The following is a 17,500-nucleotide window of genomic DNA, read 5'->3' on the forward strand; positions in this document are numbered from 1 at the left end:
CTAAGAAGATGTTGCATTTGTTGTTTGGCACAAAAAATATGGGTTCTCATTTTAATGAGAAAGGTTGTGCAGCTATTCAGAAGATATTTGTGCTTTTACTGGTGAAGTGCCTAGACTTTGGAGTCAAGAAGACTGGGGTTCAAATCCAGCTCAGTTGCTTACCAGCTATATGCCCTTGAGGACGTTGCTTATCTGTAAAATAAAACCTACCCCATAAAAGAATTAGCTAAGATGATATCTGTAAATTGCTTGGTTTTGTGTTTGTATATAATATGCACTCAGTAAACATTACCTCTTTTATCGTGATGATGGTGTCCATGAGGCACAGAATGAGCAGCCTCGTTTTTGAATTGCAAAGTGTTCATTTTTCCTACTATGAAATGTAGAATAGTAGACATTAATTGAAAAAAAAAAGTATGAATCTTCACTTTCCCCGGAATAATCTTTTCAAGTCTTGTTGGCTTATAGTTGTTGTCAACACTTGATAAAGAGTTCTGCAAAGACAGGGGATAGCAAACTAACTTTTCCACATTTTACTTATCAGTGTTTAATTGTTAAGGCAATAAGTTAAAAGTTATCCACTTAATTGGCTCATATAATTGAAGTAAATATTGAGAAATGAGAAAAAGAAAGTTTTCTGAACGTGAACTAAAAATTAAGTCTCTGCTTTTGAATCTTGACACCCTGATGGTGATATAGTAGAGTGTATACTTAGGACAGATGATATTTCTTTGATATTATGTCATAAAGCAGAACTACAACTTAAAAATGTTTGATAACCTGTACATATGTCAACCACCATACAAATGTCAGCTGTAAGGGAGTGTTCCCAGTAAGATTTGGAGCCCAAGAATAAAGAGAGAGGATGGTTTGTGTGATGTTTTGATTGAAGAAATAATGAAATGAAATGGTTTAACATTTGCATCAAGTCCATTAAAGGATAGTTGCAGACCCTTCTGAAAAGCAGTGGAATGATATCCTATCTGATCACTCTCCTTTTTAAGCTGTGGTTGTTAATTATACCAGGTAACAATAATGGCAGTGTTTATGGCAGTGGTTTTTGTGAATATCCACATATGTATATATGCGCCTATGTGCTTTCTAAGATACTTTAGAATGATTAATTCATATGAGAGTCATAAATGTTTAGTCAGAAATGGATTATAAATGTGGAAAAAGCTGAATATATTCTGAAAATTTTGAAGTTGGCACCATGGGAGGGTATCCATTGTGTTCATCTACAAACTATCTCTTGTTACCAGTGACAGAGAAAACAACTGAGTGAATTCATCAGAGATTTTAGCCAGTGTATTTGCCATGTGAAGAAAGCAAGCATTGCTTAATCAGTTTACATTAATGAAAAATTAGATGCTATATATATCATTGAGATATATGAAGAGAGCACTCTACCCAGCTATCCCATTTCTTACAATTCCTAGTTTCATTCACTTATTTTCTTTGACCAGGTAGAAATTTTGGAAAGTGATATTTCCCCTTTTCTTTCTTCTCAGTATAGTCAGTGAAGCAGGAGCATCAATCTACAGTGTCAGCCCTGAAGCCAACAAAGAGATGCCAGGGCTGGACCCTAATTTGAGAAGTGCAGGTAAGAATCTATGGGTCATCATAAAAGCATATGATTTTTTTTTTTTAATTCAGTTTTTCTGAGATATATTCACATACCATACAGTCATCCAGGGTGTACAATCAACTATTCACAGTACCATCATATAGTGTGCATTCATAACCATGATCAATTTTTAACATTTTCATTACTCCAAAAAGAATGAAAATAAGAATAAAAAAGTAAAAAAGAACACCCAAATCATTCCATCCCCATAATCCCACCCTATTTTTCATTTAGATTTTGTCCCCATTTTTCTACTCATCCATCCATACCCTGGATAAAGGGAGTGTGAGCCACAAGGTTTTCACAATCACACCATCACGCCATGTAAGCTACAAAGTTTTACAATCATCTTCAAGAATCAAGGTTACTGGGTTGTAGTTCAACAGTTTCAGATATTTCCTTCTAACTATTCCAATACACTAAAACCTAAAAAGGGATATCTATATAGCACGTAAGAATGCCCTCCAGAATGACCTCTTGAATCCATTTGAGATCTCTCAGCCACTGAAACTTTAATTTGTTTCATTTCACTTGCCCCTTTTGGTCAAGTAGATTTTCTCAATCCCATGACGCTGGGTCCAGGCTCATCCCCAGGAGTCATGTCCTGTATTGCCAGGGAGATTTACACCACTGGGAGTCATGAACCACATAGCGGGGAGGGCAGTGAGTTCACCTGCTGAGTGGGCTTAAAGAGAGAGAGAGAGAGAGAGCCACAACTGAGCAACAAAGAGGTTCTCTGGGGGAGACTCTTAGGCACAATTATAAGTAGGCTTAGCCTCTCCTTTGCAGTAACAAGCTTCATAAGGGCAAGCCCCAAGATCAAGGGCTCTGATTTTTGACATGGGTACTGAATCCACCCAATGGAGAAAGAATAGTTTCTTTAACAAATGTGCTGGGGAAACTGGATGTCCATATGCAAAAGAATGAAGGAGGACCCCTACCTCACACCATAAACAAAAATCAACTCATAATGGGTCAAAGACCTACATATAAGAACAGAAACTGTAAAACTCCTAGGAGAAAACATAGCAGAACAACCTCAGGACCCTGAATTAGGCAAAGGATTCTTAGACTTTATACCGAAAGCTCAAGCAGCAAAAGAAAAAAAATAGATAAATGAGACATCATTAAAATTAATGAATTTTGTGCATCAAAGGACATTATCAAATTGAAAAGACAACCTACAGATTGGGAGAAAACATTTGGAAACCAAATGTTCTGATTTGCTAATGCTGCCATTTACAAAACACCAGAAATATATTGGCTCCTATAAAGGGGGTTTATTTGGCTACAAAGTTACAGTATTAAGGCCATAAAGTGTCCAAGGTAAGGCGTCAACAATAGGGCACCTCCACCGGAAAAAGGCCACTGGCATCCGGAAAACCTCTATTAGCTGGGAAGGCACGTGGCTGGTATCCACTTGCTCTCAGGTTGTGTTTCAAAATGGTGTTCTCCAAAATGTTGCTCTTGGGGCATTTTGTCCTCTCTTAGCTGCTGCTGCTCTCCAAAATGTCACTCTCAGTTGCTCTGAGGTCCTTCCATCTGTGAATTCCATTATACAACTCCAGTGATCCAATTAACACCCACCCTGAATGGGCAGGGTAACACCTCCATGGAAATTATCCAATCAGACTTTTCACTCACAGTTGATTGAGTCACATCTCCATGGAAACAGTCCAAAGGAACTGAAGTCAGGGACTCAAACATACATTTGTACACCAATGTTCAAAGCAGCATTATTCGTAATTGCCTCCCAGGCTCTACTCCTCTGTGCCCCGTGGGTCCTTCCTGCTTGCTTGGCTGCAGAGGACCGGCCCTGTCCTGGGTTCCAACAGGCAGCTCTTTTGCTTCTCCTTGCTCCTTCTTCCCTTCACCGATGTCAGAAGTGCTGCCCCAGCATGCGGAAAAAAAAAAGCATATGATTTTGATATTTCAGATAACAAGGTAATTATTTTTAAAAATCTAAGAAAAATTGAAAAGATATGTCACATGAATAACAATTAGCGTATTAGAAAGTGGTTGATTGGAATAATAATTAGAGTTATGGAAAACAAGAGGAAGAGTACTGTATTGTTTTTAAAGGATACTGTACAGTATTTAAAGAATACTGTATAGTATTATAGTATAATGAAGATTTCAATAAAATCTTTAGTTAAAATTAAATGCCAGAGTTTAATAGAAAAAGTAATAAAATACTCTAAGATCTCTTTTTATTATTACAAAATATTTCATGGCTTTTTCTTGGCAAAAGGTAATATATGTAATAAAGTACAATATTTGCAATGCAAATGTATGTGCATATCCAGGCTTTTAGTTTATTGCTAAATATTTGTCAAATGATCAGTTTCTCTTACATTGCTAACAGGGAAAGTCAATTGATAGTGTATTCCTTAGACAGCCTACTTTGGTTTTAATTATGTCCATTTACTTTGATTTCTGTGATGTGTGGAATAGTTAAAATCTTGTATGTGAAGAAATTAAGATGCTTTGATACAAGTAGTGAAAATAATTGGTATCATCAGCAAAATGTTAGATCTGGTAAGAGCATTTTTCTCTGTATTGGGTAGATATTTTTCTTAAATATGCCCATCAGATTTTCTTGACTCTTCTTGAAATCTGTACCCCAAGATGTATATTACTACATCTTTCTGGCCAGTTTATCAGATTATTAGAAACATAAGTCATGCTTATATATGCTTCTTTTCCATTCAGACAATATAGATAATAAGTAAAAAAACTGTTACAAGAGTCAAAGAGGGACACTTTACATTAATAAGAGGGTCAATCCACCAATAATAAATAACAGTTATAAACATTTATACATCTAACCACAGTGCCCCAAAATACACGAGGCAAGCATTGACAAAACTGAATGGTGAAAGAGACACAATAATGATAGTTGGAGACTTTAATACACCACTTTCATCAAGGGATAGAATGTCTAGACAAAAAATCAGTATGCAAACAGAACTTGAACAATGCTATAATGAACTAGACATAACAGACACATATAGAACACTGCACCCCAGAACAGCAGAGTATATGTTCTTCTCAACGGCACATGGCTCATTCTCCAAGATAGACCAATATTAGGCCACAGAACAAGTGCCAGTAAATTTTTAAAGATTGAAATTATACAAAACATTTTCTCTGACCACAGTGGAATGAAACTGGAAAGCAATAGCAGAGGGGAATTGGAAAATCCACAAATATATGGAAGTTAAAAAACAAATTCTTAAACAATCAATACGTCAAAGAAGAAAAATCACAAGGGAAATCAGGAAATATCTTGACATGAATGTAAACAAAAACACCTAACTTATAGGACACACTGAAGGCAATGCTCAGAGGGAAATTTATAACTTTAAATGCTTACATTAAGAAAAGAAGAGGTCATATCTTAAGAGCAACCTCATACCTGGAGGAACTAGAAAAGGAAGAACTAACTATACCCAAAACAAGTGAAAGGAAAGAAATAAAGATTACAGCAAAGATAAATGAAATGAAAAAGAGAACTTTACTACCAACTTCCCAGAGATAAAAAGGATTATAAGAGGATACTATGAAAAATTGTATGCCAACAAATTAGATAACCTATTTGAAATGGACAAATTCTTAGAAGCACAACTGCCTACACTAACTCAAGTAGAAATAGAAATTCTCAACCTAATAATAATATGTCAAGAGATTGAATCAGTAATCAAAAATCTCCCAAAAAAGAAAAGCCTGGCACCAGATGACTTCACTAGTGAATTCTACCCAACGTTCCAGGAAGAACTAACAACAATCCTGCTCAAACTCTTCCAAAAAATTGAAGAGGAAGGAACACTTCCTAACTCATTTTATGAGGCTAGCATCACCGTAACACCAAAGCAAAATAAAGATATCTTGAAAGAAAATTACAGACAAACATCCCTCGTGAATATAGATGCAAAAATCATCAACAAAATACTGGCAGACCTAATCCAACAGCACATTAAAAAATTATACACTATGATCAAAAGGGATTTATCCTAGGTAAGCAAGGGTGGTTCAGCATAAGAAAATCAGTTAATGTAATATATCACATTAATAGAACAAGAGTTAAAAAAAACTACATGATCATCTCAATTGATGCAGAGAATGCATTTGACAAAATTCAACACCACTTCCTGATTAAAAAAACATTCAGAAAACAGGAATAAAAGGAAACATCCTTAAAATAACAGTGGGTATATACGAAAAAACCCGTAATTAACATTATGTTCAGTGGTGAAAGGCTGAAAGTTTCCCCCTAAGATCAAGAATAAGACAAGTATGCCCACCATCACCACAGTTATTCTACTTTGTACTGTAAGTTCTAGCCAGAACAGTTAGGCAAGGAAAAGAAATAAAAGGCATCTAAATAGGAAGGAAGAAGTAAAACTCTGCCTATTTGCAGAAGACCTGATCCTGTACATAAAGAATCCTGGAAAATTCACAGTGAGCCTACTAGAACTAATAATCAAGTTCAATAAAGTGACAGCATACAAGATCAACACATAAAAATCAATGGTACATCCCAAAATAATTTGGGCAGAGAATAAAAATACATATGCAGGGCCCACCTGAGGAACCAGGGGAAAATGCAGAGGTATTGGATTTCCTCACCTGGATTGTTGCTGATATTCTCACAAACATCGAGGACTGATGGTTTGATGTGCCGAGCCCCCTATCACGGGACTTGCCCTTTTGAGGCTCATTACTAAAAAGGAGAGGCTAAACCTGCTTATAATTGTGCCTAAGAGTCTCCCCCTGAGGACTTCTTTGTTGCTCAGATGTGGCCTTCTCTCTCTAGCTAAGCCAACTTGGCGGGTGAATTCACTGCCCTCCCCTCTTTGTGGGATCTGACTCCCAGGGGTGTAAATCTCCCTGGCAACGTGGGATATGATTCCCGGGGATGAATCTGGACCCGACACAATGGGATTAAGAACATCTTTTTGACCAAAAGGGGGATGCGAAATGAAACGAAACAAAGTTTCAGTGGCTGAGAGATTCCAGATGGAGTTGAGAGGTCACTCTGATGGGCACTCTTATACTCTATATAGATAACCTTTTTTAGGTTTTAGTGCAGTGAAACAGCTAGAAATAAATACCTGAAACTATCAAACTACAAACCAGTAGCCTTGACTCTTTTTTTTTTTTTAATCTTCATTTTACTGAGATATATTCATATACCACGCAGTCATACAAAACAAATCGTACTTTCGATTGTTCACAATACCATTACATAGTTGTACATTCATCACCCAAATCAATCCCTGACACCTTCATTAGCACACACACAAGAATAACAAGAATAATAATTAGAGTGAAAAAGAACAATTGAAGTAAAAAAGAACACTGGGTACCTTTGTCTGTTTGTTTCCTTCCCCTATTTTTCTACTCATCCATCCATAAACTAGACAAAGTGGAGTGTGGTCCTTATGGCTTTCCCAATCCCCTTGTCACCCCTCATAAGCTACATTTTTATACAACTGTCTTCGAGATTCATGGGTTCTGGGTTGTAGTTTGATAGTTTCAGGTATCCACCACCAGCTACCCCAATTCTTTAGAACCTAAAAAGGGTTGTCTAAAGTGTGCGTAAGAGTGCCCACCAGAGTGACCTCTCGGCTCCTTTTGGATTCTCTCTGCCACTGAAGCTTATTTCATTTCCTTTCACATCCCCCTTTTGGTCAAGAAGATGTTCTCCGTCCCACGATGCCAGGTCTACATTCCTCCCCGGGAGTCATATTCCACGTTGCCAGGGAGATTCACTCCCCTGGGTGTCTGATCCCACGTAGGGGGGAGGGCAGTGATTTCACCTTTCAAGTTGGCTTAGCTGGAGAGACAGGGCCACATCTGAGCAACAAAGAGGCATTCGGGAGGAGGCTCTTAGGCACAACCATAGGGAGGCCTAGCCTCTCCTTTGCAGCAACCGTCTTCCCAAGGGTAAAACCTGTGGTAGAGGGCTCAACCCATCAAACCACCAGTCCCCTATGTCTGTGGTCATGTTAGCAACCATGGAGGTGGGGTAGGCGAATACCCCTGCATTCTCCACAGGCTCCTCAAGGGGGCACTGCATCTTTTTTTTTTCCTTTTTTTTTTTTTTTTTTTTTTTTTAACTTTCCCTTTTTTTTTTAAATCAACTGTATGGAAAAAAAAGTTAAAAAGAAAATAAACATACAATAAAAGAACATTTCAAAGAGACCATAACAAGGGAGTAAGAAAAAGACAACTAACCTAAGATAACTGCTTAACTTCCAACATGTTCCTACTTCACTCCAAGAAAATTACCTAATATAGCAACATTTCTGTGAACTTGTTCCTACTATATCCATCAGAAATTAACAGACCATAGTCATTCCTGGGCATCCCCAGAACGTTAAATAGCTTATCTGTTCTTCTTGGATTATTGTTCCCCCTTCCTTAATTGCTCTCTATTGCTAGTTCCCCTACATTCTACATTATAAGCCATTTGTTTTACATTTTTCAAAGTTCACATTAGTGGTAGCATATAATATTTCTCTTTTTGTGCCTGGCTTATTTCGCTCAGCATTATGTCTTCAAGGTTCATCCATGTTGTCATATGTTTCACCAGATCGTTCCTTCTTAGTGCCGCGTAGTATTCCATCGTGTGTATATACCACATTTTATTTATCCACTCATCTGTTGAAGGATATTTGGGTTGTTTCCATCTTTTGACAATTGTGAATAATGCTGCTATGAACATTGGCGTGCAGATATCTGTTCGTGTCACTGCTTTCCGATCTTCCGGGTATATACCGAGAAGTGCAATCGCTGGGTCGAATGGTAATCTATATCTAGTTTTCTAAGGAACTGCCAGACTGACTTCCAGAGTGGCTGAACCATTATACAGTCCCACCAACAGTGAATAAGAGTTCCAATTTCTCCACATCCCCTCCAGCATTTGTAGTTTCCTGTTTGTTTAATGGCAGCCATTCTAACCGGTGTTAGATGGTATCTCATTGTGGTCTTAATTTGCATCTCTCTAATAGCTAGTGAAGCTGAACATTTTTTCATGTGTTTCTTGGCCATTTGTATTTCCTCTTCAGAGAACTGTCTTTTCATATCTTTTGCCCATTTTATAATTGGGCCGACTGTACTATTGTCATTGAGTTGTAGGATTTCTTTATATATGCAAGATATCAGTCTTTTGTCAGATACATGGTTTCCAAAAATTTTTTCCCATTGAGTTGGCTGCCTCTTTACCTTTTTGAGAAATTCCTTTGAGGTGCAGAAACTTCTAAGCTTGAGGAGTTCCCATTTATCTATTTTCTCTTTTGTTGCTTGTGCTTTGGGTGTAAAGTCTAGGAAGTGGCTGCCTAATACAAGGTCTTGAACATGTTTTCCTACATTATCTTCTAGGAGTTTTATGGTACTTTCTTTTATATTGAGATCTTTGGTCCATTTTGAGTTAATTTTTGTGTAGGGGGTGAGGTAGGGGTCCTCTTTCATTCTTTTGGATATGGATATCCAACTCTCCCAGCCCCATTTGTTGAAAAGACCATTATGACTCAGTTCAGTGACTTTGGGGGCCTTATCAAAGATCAGTCGGCCATAGATCTGAGGGTCTATCTCCGAATTCTCAATTCGATTCCATTGATCTATATGTCTATCTTTGTGCCAGTACCATGCTGTTTTGGCAACTGTGGCTTTATAATAAGCTTCAAAGTCAGGGAGTGTAAGTCCTCCCACTTCGTTTTTCTTTTTTAGAGTGTCTTTAGCAATTCGAGGCATCTTCCCTTTCCAAATAAATTTGATAACTAGCTTTTCCAAGTCTGCAAAGTAGGTTGTTGGAATTTTGATTGGGATTGCATTGAATCTGTAGATGAGTTTGGGTAGAATTGACATCTTAATGACATTTAGCCTTCCTATCTATGAACATGGAATATTTTTCCATCTTTTAAGGTCCCCTTCTATTTCTTTTAGTAGAGTTATGTAGTTTTCTTTGTATAGGTCTTTTACATCTTTGGTTAAGTTGATTCCTAGGTACTTGATTTTTTTAGTTGCTATTGAAAATGGTATCTTTTTCTTGAGTGTCTCTTCAGTTTGTTCATTTCTAGCATATAGAAACATTACTGACTTATGTGGATTAACCTTGTATCCCGCTACTTTGCTAAATTTGTTTATTAGCTCTAGTAGCTGTATCGTCGATTTCTCAGGGTTTTCTAGATATAAGATCATATCATCTGCAAACAATGACAGTTTTACTTCTTCTTTTCCAATTTGGATGCCTTTTATTTCTTTGTCTTGCCGGATTGCCCTGGCTAGCACTTCCAGCACAATGTTGAATAACGGTGATAGCGGGCATCCTTGTCTTGTTCCTGATCTTAGAGGGAAGGCTTTCAGTCTCTCTCCATTGAGTACTATGCTGGCTGTGGGTTCTTCATATATGCTCTTTATCATGTTGAGGAAGTTTCCTTCAATTCCTACCTTTTGAAGTGTTTTTATCAAAAAGGGATGTTGGATTTTGTCAAATGCTTTTTCAGCATCTATTGAGATGATCAATTGATTTTTCCCTTTTGACTTGTTAATGTGTTGTAATACATTGATTGATTTTCTTATGTTGAACCATCCTTGCATGCCTGGAATAAACCCCACTTGGTCATGGTGTATGATTTTTTTAATGTGCCTTTGGATTAGATTTGCAAGTATTTTGTTGAGGATTTTTGCATCTATATTCATTAGGGAGATTGGCCGGTAGTTTTCCTTTTTTGTAGCATCTTTGCCTGGTTTTGATATTAGATTGATGTTAGCTTCATAGAATGAGTTAGGTAGTGTTCCATTTTCTTCAATGTTTTGAAAGAGTTTGAGTAAGATTGGTGTCAGTTCTTTCTGGAAAGTTTGGTAGAATTCCCCTGTGAAGCCATCTGGCCCTGGGCATTTATTTGTGGGAAGATTTTTGATGACTGATTGGATCTCTTTGCTTGTGATGGGTTGGTTGAGGTCTTCTATTTCTTCTCTGGTCAGTCTAGGTTGTTCATATGTTTCCAGGAAATTGTCCATTTCCTCTACATTATCCAGTTTGTTGCCATACAGTTGTTCATAGTATCCTCTTATACTTTTTTTAATTTCTTCAGGATCTGCAGTTATGTCACCTTTTTCATTCATTATTTTGTTTATATGGGTCTTCTCTCTTTTGGATTTTGTCAGTCTAGCTAGGGGCTTGTCAATCTTGTTGATCTTCTCAAAGAACCAACTTTTGGTGATATTTATCCTCTCTATTGTTTTTTTGTTCTCTATGTCATTTATTTCTGCTTTAATCCTTGTTATTTCTTTTCTTCTACTTAGTTTAGGATTGGTTTGCTGTTCATTTTCTAGCTTCTTCAGTTGATCCATTAGTTCTTTGATTTTGGCTTTCTTCCTTTTTAATATATGCGTTTAGTGCTATAAATTTCCCGCTTAGCACTGCTTTTGCTGCATCCCATAGGTTTTGGTATGTTGTGTTCTCATTTTCATTCGTCTCTATATATTTAGCAATTTCTCTTGCTATTTCTTCTTTAACCCACTGATTGTTTAGGAGTGTGTTGTTTAACCTCCAGGTATTTGTGAATTTTCTAAGTCTCTGATGGTTATTGACTTCTAATTGTATTCCATTGTGGTCAGAGAATGTGCTTTGAATAATTTCAATCTTTTTAAATTTATTGAGGCTTGTTTTATGTCCCAGCATATGCTCTATTCTGGAGAAAGTTCCATGAGCACTAGAAAAGTATGTGTATCCTGGTGATTTGGGATGTAATGTCCTGTATATGTCTGTTAAATCTAATTCATTTATCAGATTGTTTAGGTTTTCAATTTCCTTATTGGTCTTCTGTCTGATTGATCTATCTATAGGAGAGAGTGATGTGTTGAAGTCTCCCACAATTATTGTGGAAACATCAATTGCTTCCTTTAGTTTTTCCAGTGTTTCTCTCATGTATTTTGTGGCACCTTGGTTGGGTGCATAGACATTTACGATTGTTATTTCTTCTTGCTGAATTGCCCCTTTTATTAGTACGTAGTGGCCTTCTTTGTCTCTCTAAACATCCCTGCATTTGAAGTCTATTTTATCTGAGATTAATATTGCTACCCCTGCTTTCTTTTGGCTGTAGCTTGCATGAAATATTTTTTTCCATCCTTTCACTTTCAGTTTCTTTGTGTCCCTGTGTCTAAGATGAGTCTCTTGTATGCAACATATTGATGGTTCATTTTTTTTGATCCATTCTGTGAATCTATATCTTTTAATTGGGGAGTTTAATCCATTTACATTCAACGTTATAACCATGAAGGCATTTCTTGAATCAGCCATCTTATCCTTTGGTTTATGTTTGTCATATTTTTCCCCTCTGTCTATTAATATCCTTTATTGTACCCATACCGAATCTCTTTAGCACTGAACCTTTCTCCAAGTCTCTCTGTCCTTTCTTTGTTTCTCTGTCTGTAGGGCTCCCTTGAGTATCTCCAGTAGTGCAGGTCTCTTGTTAGCAAATTCTCTCAGCATTTGTTTGTCTGTGAAAAATTGAAGCTCTCCCTCAAATTTGAAGGAGAGCTTTGCTGGATAAAGTATTCTTGGCTGGAAATTTTTCTCACTCAGAATTTTAAATATATCGTGCCACTGCCTTCTTGCCTCCATGGTGGCTGCTGAGTAGTCACTACTTAGTCTTATGCTGTTTCCTTTGTATGTGGTGAATTGCTTTTCTCTTGCTGCTTTCAGAACTTGCTCCTTCTCTTCTGTGTTTGACAGTGTGATCAGTATATGTCTCGGAGTGGGTTTATTTGGATTTATTCTATTTGGAGTTCGCTGAGCATTTATGATTTGTGTATTTGTTGTTTAGAAGATTTGGGAAGTTTTCCCCAACAATTTCTTTGAATACTCTTCCTAGACCTTTACCCTTTTCTTCCCCTTCTGGGACACCAATGAGTCTTATATTTGGACGTTTCATATTATCTATCATATCCCTGAGGTCCATTTCGATTTTTTCAATTTTTTTCCCCATTCTTTCTTTTATGCTTTCATTTTCCATTCTGTCATCTTCGAGGTCACTGATTCATTGTTCAACTTCCTCTAGTCTTGTACTATGAGTGTCCAGAATCTTTTTAATTTGGTCAACAGTTTCTTTAATTTCCATAAGATCATCCATTTTTTTATTTAGTCTTGCAATGTCTTCTTTATGCTCTTCTAGGGTCTTCTTGATTTCCTTTATCTCCCGTACTATGGTCTCATTGTTCATCTTTAGTTCTTTGAGTAGCTGCTCTAGGTGCTGTGTCTCTTCTGGTCTTTTGATTTGGGTGCTTGGGCTTGGGTTATCCATATCGTCTGGTTTTTTCATATGCTTTATTATTTTCTGTTGTTTTTGGCCTCGTGGCATTTGCTGAACTTGATAGGGTTCTTTTAGGATTTGTAGACCAATTGAAGTCCTTATCTCTAATTTATCAGATCTACAGCTTCATGGAGTACACTTTCTCTAACTAAGCAGCGGGTGGCGTCCACGAGCCACCTGTTCTCCACAAGCCAGTTCTCCCCTGCTTAGCCTTTTTGGTGAGTGGGGGAGTGAGTCTTGTGGGGTCCAATTGGTGTATCAAGCTTGTGTGTGTAGTTGGTGTTGCCTGCCCTGTATATGGGGCGTGTTTCTGGGCAGTCAGGGAGCGGGGGGTGGCTCTAACAATCAAATCTCCCTGGTGATCCTAGAGTTTTAAAGCTGCTGCAATAGTCTAATCCTTCAGTTCAGACCTGCCACAGTTTGTCTCTGCCACTGACCCACAAGTCCTTGGTATTGGCGTATGGATCCTGAGACTTGCAAGTGGGCCCCTCTTCCAGGCTGTGCACCCCGGGTCCTCTGTTGAGGGATGACTGTGCTATGTCACAGGTGAGTGCCGTCCCCCCAGGGCAGTTCTGGGCTGCTGGGCTGTGTAGGGAGGCTCCCAGTCTGCTGAAATGATGGCTGAATGGGGCTTTGTTAATTCACACTGCTCTACCTTCCCAACTCTGGGACAATCAGCTGAGGTTGCAGGGAAGGCTAATGTCCACGCCCAGTTTTGTGGTGTGTGCCTGTTATTTGAAGCACTTCCGTCACACTGGGTTGTCTGGGGCAGTTCTGGGCTATGGGGCTGGCGATGGGCAGGAGTGTTTCCTGTCCACCAGGATGATGGCTGTGAGCGGACACCCCCCTTTTCTTGGGAAGTTGTGGTGTTTAGTGAATTTTCTCAGCCACTGGATTATTGCCTTTTGTCTCAGAGCTCTCCTAGTTCTGCTCTTGACTTGACCTGCCCAAATAGCAAGTCTTTGAAGCTTTCTGTATTGGGCTTCTTAGAGTAATTGTTTTAGAAAAAGAAAAAAGGATTAAAAAAAAAAACGGGCCCTCCTCAGAGATCTAATGGGTTATTGAAATGCTAAGAGACAAAGCAACCAGGGCCATTAAGGAAAGGTCCACAGGGCAGAGAGATCAGCTTTTCTTCGGGATTTGCATATGCGCCTCAGGGCCCTTCCCCTTTCTATGTTCTCCAGAACTCCAAAAATCCTCTGCTTTTATTTTGGAGTTTTTCGTGTTTTTTTTTTTTCTATGCCTGTCTCCTCTCTGCTGGGCTGGCTGCTCTCTGATTCTCTGGTGTCTGGTCTCAGTCTATCTGTGGTTGGAGTTTGAATCAGTAGAATGAGTTTCTGATAAGGGCTGCCACTTTAGTTCTCCCTTCTCCTTCCCGGAGCTGACAGCCCCTCCTCCCCCGGGACTGAGCCTGGCAGGGAGGGGCGCGGGTCCCCTGGCCGCAAAAACTTACAGATTTCGCTGATCTCAGCAGTTCCATGTTTTCATGAGTGTTGTATGAAGTATGCCCAAAGTCAGATTGCTCTGTGGTGTCCAGTCCACGCAGTTCCTGGCTTTCTACCTACTTTCCTGGAGGAGTAACTAAAACATACAGCTCACCAGTCTGCCATCTTGCCCCGCCTCCCCCAGCCTTGACTCTTAAGGATGATAGTATAGCAATGCAGCTTACAAGGGGTGACAGTATGATTGTGAAAGCCTTATGGATTGCAGTCCTTTTATCCAGTATATGGATGAATGAGTAGAAAAATAGCGACAAAAAACTAAATGAAAAATAGGGTGGAGGAGGGGATGATTTGATTTGGGTGTTCTTTTTTACTTTTATTTTTTATTCTTTTTTTCACTTTTTCTGGTACAAGGAAAATGTTCAAAAAATTGATTGGGGTTATGAATGCACAAGTATATGACGGTACCGTGAACAATTGATAGTATACTTTGGATGATTGTATGGTATGTGAATATATTTCAATAAAAATGAATTTTAAAAAATCAATGGTATTTCTATACACTGGTGTTCTAGAGCTGCCTTTATGCAAAATATGAGAAATTGATTGGCTTTTATAAAGGGGACTTATTAGGTTACAAATTTATAGTTCTAAGCCATAAAAGTATCTAAACTAAGGCATCAACAAGAGGATGCCTTCAGTAAAGAAAGGCCAATGGTGTCTGGAACACCTCTGTCAGCTGAGAAGGCATGTGGCTGGCATCTGCTGGTCCTTTACTCTTGGGTTCTTATTTCAAAATTGTTTTCTCCAAAATGTCTCTGGGCTTCTGCCTCTCTTAGCTTCTCTAAATGCTCTGCTTGGTTCTCCTAGGGCATTTCTCTTTAAGCATCTGGGAGTCCTCTCTTAGCTTCTCCGATGCAAACTCTGGGCTTCCTCTCTTAGCTTAGTATCTCCAAACATCCTTCTGTCTGCATCTCGCAGTGTCTCGAAGTGTTTGGGTCTGTGTTGGCTCTTAGCTTCTCCTGGGGGCAGACTCTGGATTACATATCTTAGCTTCTCTCCAAAATTCTCTTTCAGCTTCTCTGTGCTCCTTCTCTCCATGAGCTCTCTTAAAGTATTCCAGTAAACTAATCCCTGGATGGGTGGGGTCACACCTCCATGGAAGTGATCTAGTCAAAAGGTCTCACCCACAGTTGGGTGGGTCACGTCTCCATGGAAATATTCAATCAAAAGGTTCTACCCTAATCAAAAGACTAATAAGTCTGCCCCCACAAGATTGCATTAAAGAGCATAGCTTTTCTGGGGGACATAATAGATTCAAACTAGCACAACCGGTAATGAATGATCAGAAGAGGAAATCAAGAAAAAAATTCTAGTTTCTATAGCAACTAAAAGAATCACATATCTAGGAATACATTTAGCCAAGGATGTTAAGGACTCGTACATGGAAAACTACAAAATATTACTGAAAGAAATTTTTAAGAATTTTAAGTAAATGGAAGAACATTTGTGTCCATAGATTGGAAGACTAAATATTTTTAAAATGTCAATTCTACCAAAACAATATTCAGATTCAACACAATCCCAATGAAAATTCCAATAGCTTTCTTCACAGAAATGGAAAAGCCAATCATTAAATTCATATGGAAGGGTAAGTGGCCTCAAATAGCCAACACCACCTTGAAAAAGACAAACAAAATTGGAGAACTCATATTTTCTGATTTTAAAACTTATTGCAAACCATAGTAATCAAAACAGCATGGTATTGGTACAAAGATAGACATATAGACCAATGGAATGATACTGAAAATCAGAAATACACCCTCACATCTTTTACCAGTTATTCTTTGACAAGAGTACCAAGTCCATTTAATGGGGAAAGAGTAGTCTCTTCAACAGTTGGTGCTGGGACAACTGGATACCCATATGCAAAAGAATGAAAGTGGTCCCCTACCTCACACTATATACAAAAATTAATTAAAAATACATAAAAGATCTAAATATAAAAAACAGAACTATAAAACTTCTAGAAGAAAATATAGGGGAACATTTTCAGAGTTTTGTGTTAGGTCCTTGTTTCTTAGACTTTGTGTCCAAAGCACCAGCAACAGCAATAGATAAATGGGAGTTAATCAGAATTAAAAATTTTTGTACATCAAAGGACTTTATCAAGAAAGTAAAAAGACAACCTATAGAATGGGAAAAATGTTTGGAAACCACATATCTGATAAGGGTTTAATATACAGATAGTGACAGTGGTGTAGTAAACAGTGGTATCATATGTGGGTAAAATAGTATTTGACATACATTTGAACATACTACTATTCAAAAACTTTAATTACATACCATAAAGTTTACACTTTAAAAATTTACAAATCATTGTTTTTTTAGTATATTCAGAGTTGTGTAATCATTGCCACTATACAATATTATAACATTTTCATCATCCCAAAAGAAACCTATAGCCATTAGCAGTCACTTCCCATTTCCTTTCCCCCTAACCTCTAGCAACCACTCATCTATTTTCTGTCTCTATATACTTGCCTATTCTGAACATTTAAAATAAATAGAATATACAATATGTTCTTTTGTGACTGGCTTCTCACTTAGCACCATGTTTTTGAGGCTCATCCATGCAGTAGTATGCTTTAGTACTTTGTTCATTTTTATTTCCAAAAATTCTATTTTTGTGTACCACATTTTGTTTATCCATTATTCTATTGAAGGTCATTTGGTTTCTTTTACTTTTTGACCTTTATAAATAATGCCACTCTAAAAATTCACATACAAGTTTTTTGTGGACTTGTTTTTATTTCTCTTGGTTATATACCTAGGAGTGAAATTGGGGAACATATGGTACCTCTACATTTAACATTTTCCAGAAGTCTTTTTGACTTCTATTACTACACATCCTTCTCAGCATTCGGTCTCTGCCCTTTTCCCTATTTCCTCCTTCTCTTCTCTGTCCCAAAATATAGTTGTTCCTGAGGTTTTGAGCCTTGACTCTTCCTCTTTCTTCATTCTCTTTATCAGCAGTCTAACTCCCTAACCACCTGTCTATCTCTTACTTCTAGGAATCTGCTGTCAGCCTGATCATTCTCAACCTAGTG

At 37.9% G+C, this 17,500-nt stretch overlaps 1 protein-coding gene across 1 annotated transcript in view; it reads left to right on the top strand.

Moving 5' to 3' along the window:
• SRBD1 (S1 RNA binding domain 1) overlaps window positions 1-17,500 on the top strand; it is a 281,240-nt gene that overhangs the window by 150,520 nt on the left and 113,220 nt on the right. The window contains exon 15 of the mRNA XM_037806820.1: window positions 1,512-1,603. Coding sequence (XP_037662748.1) covers window positions 1,512-1,603 — 92 coding nt within the window. The remainder of the gene's footprint in view (window positions 1-1,511; window positions 1,604-17,500) is intronic.

Source organism: Choloepus didactylus, chromosome 17 (assembly GCF_015220235.1).
Source record: "Choloepus didactylus isolate mChoDid1 chromosome 17, mChoDid1.pri, whole genome shotgun sequence".
NCBI lineage: Eukaryota > Metazoa > Chordata > Mammalia > Pilosa > Megalonychidae > Choloepus > Choloepus didactylus.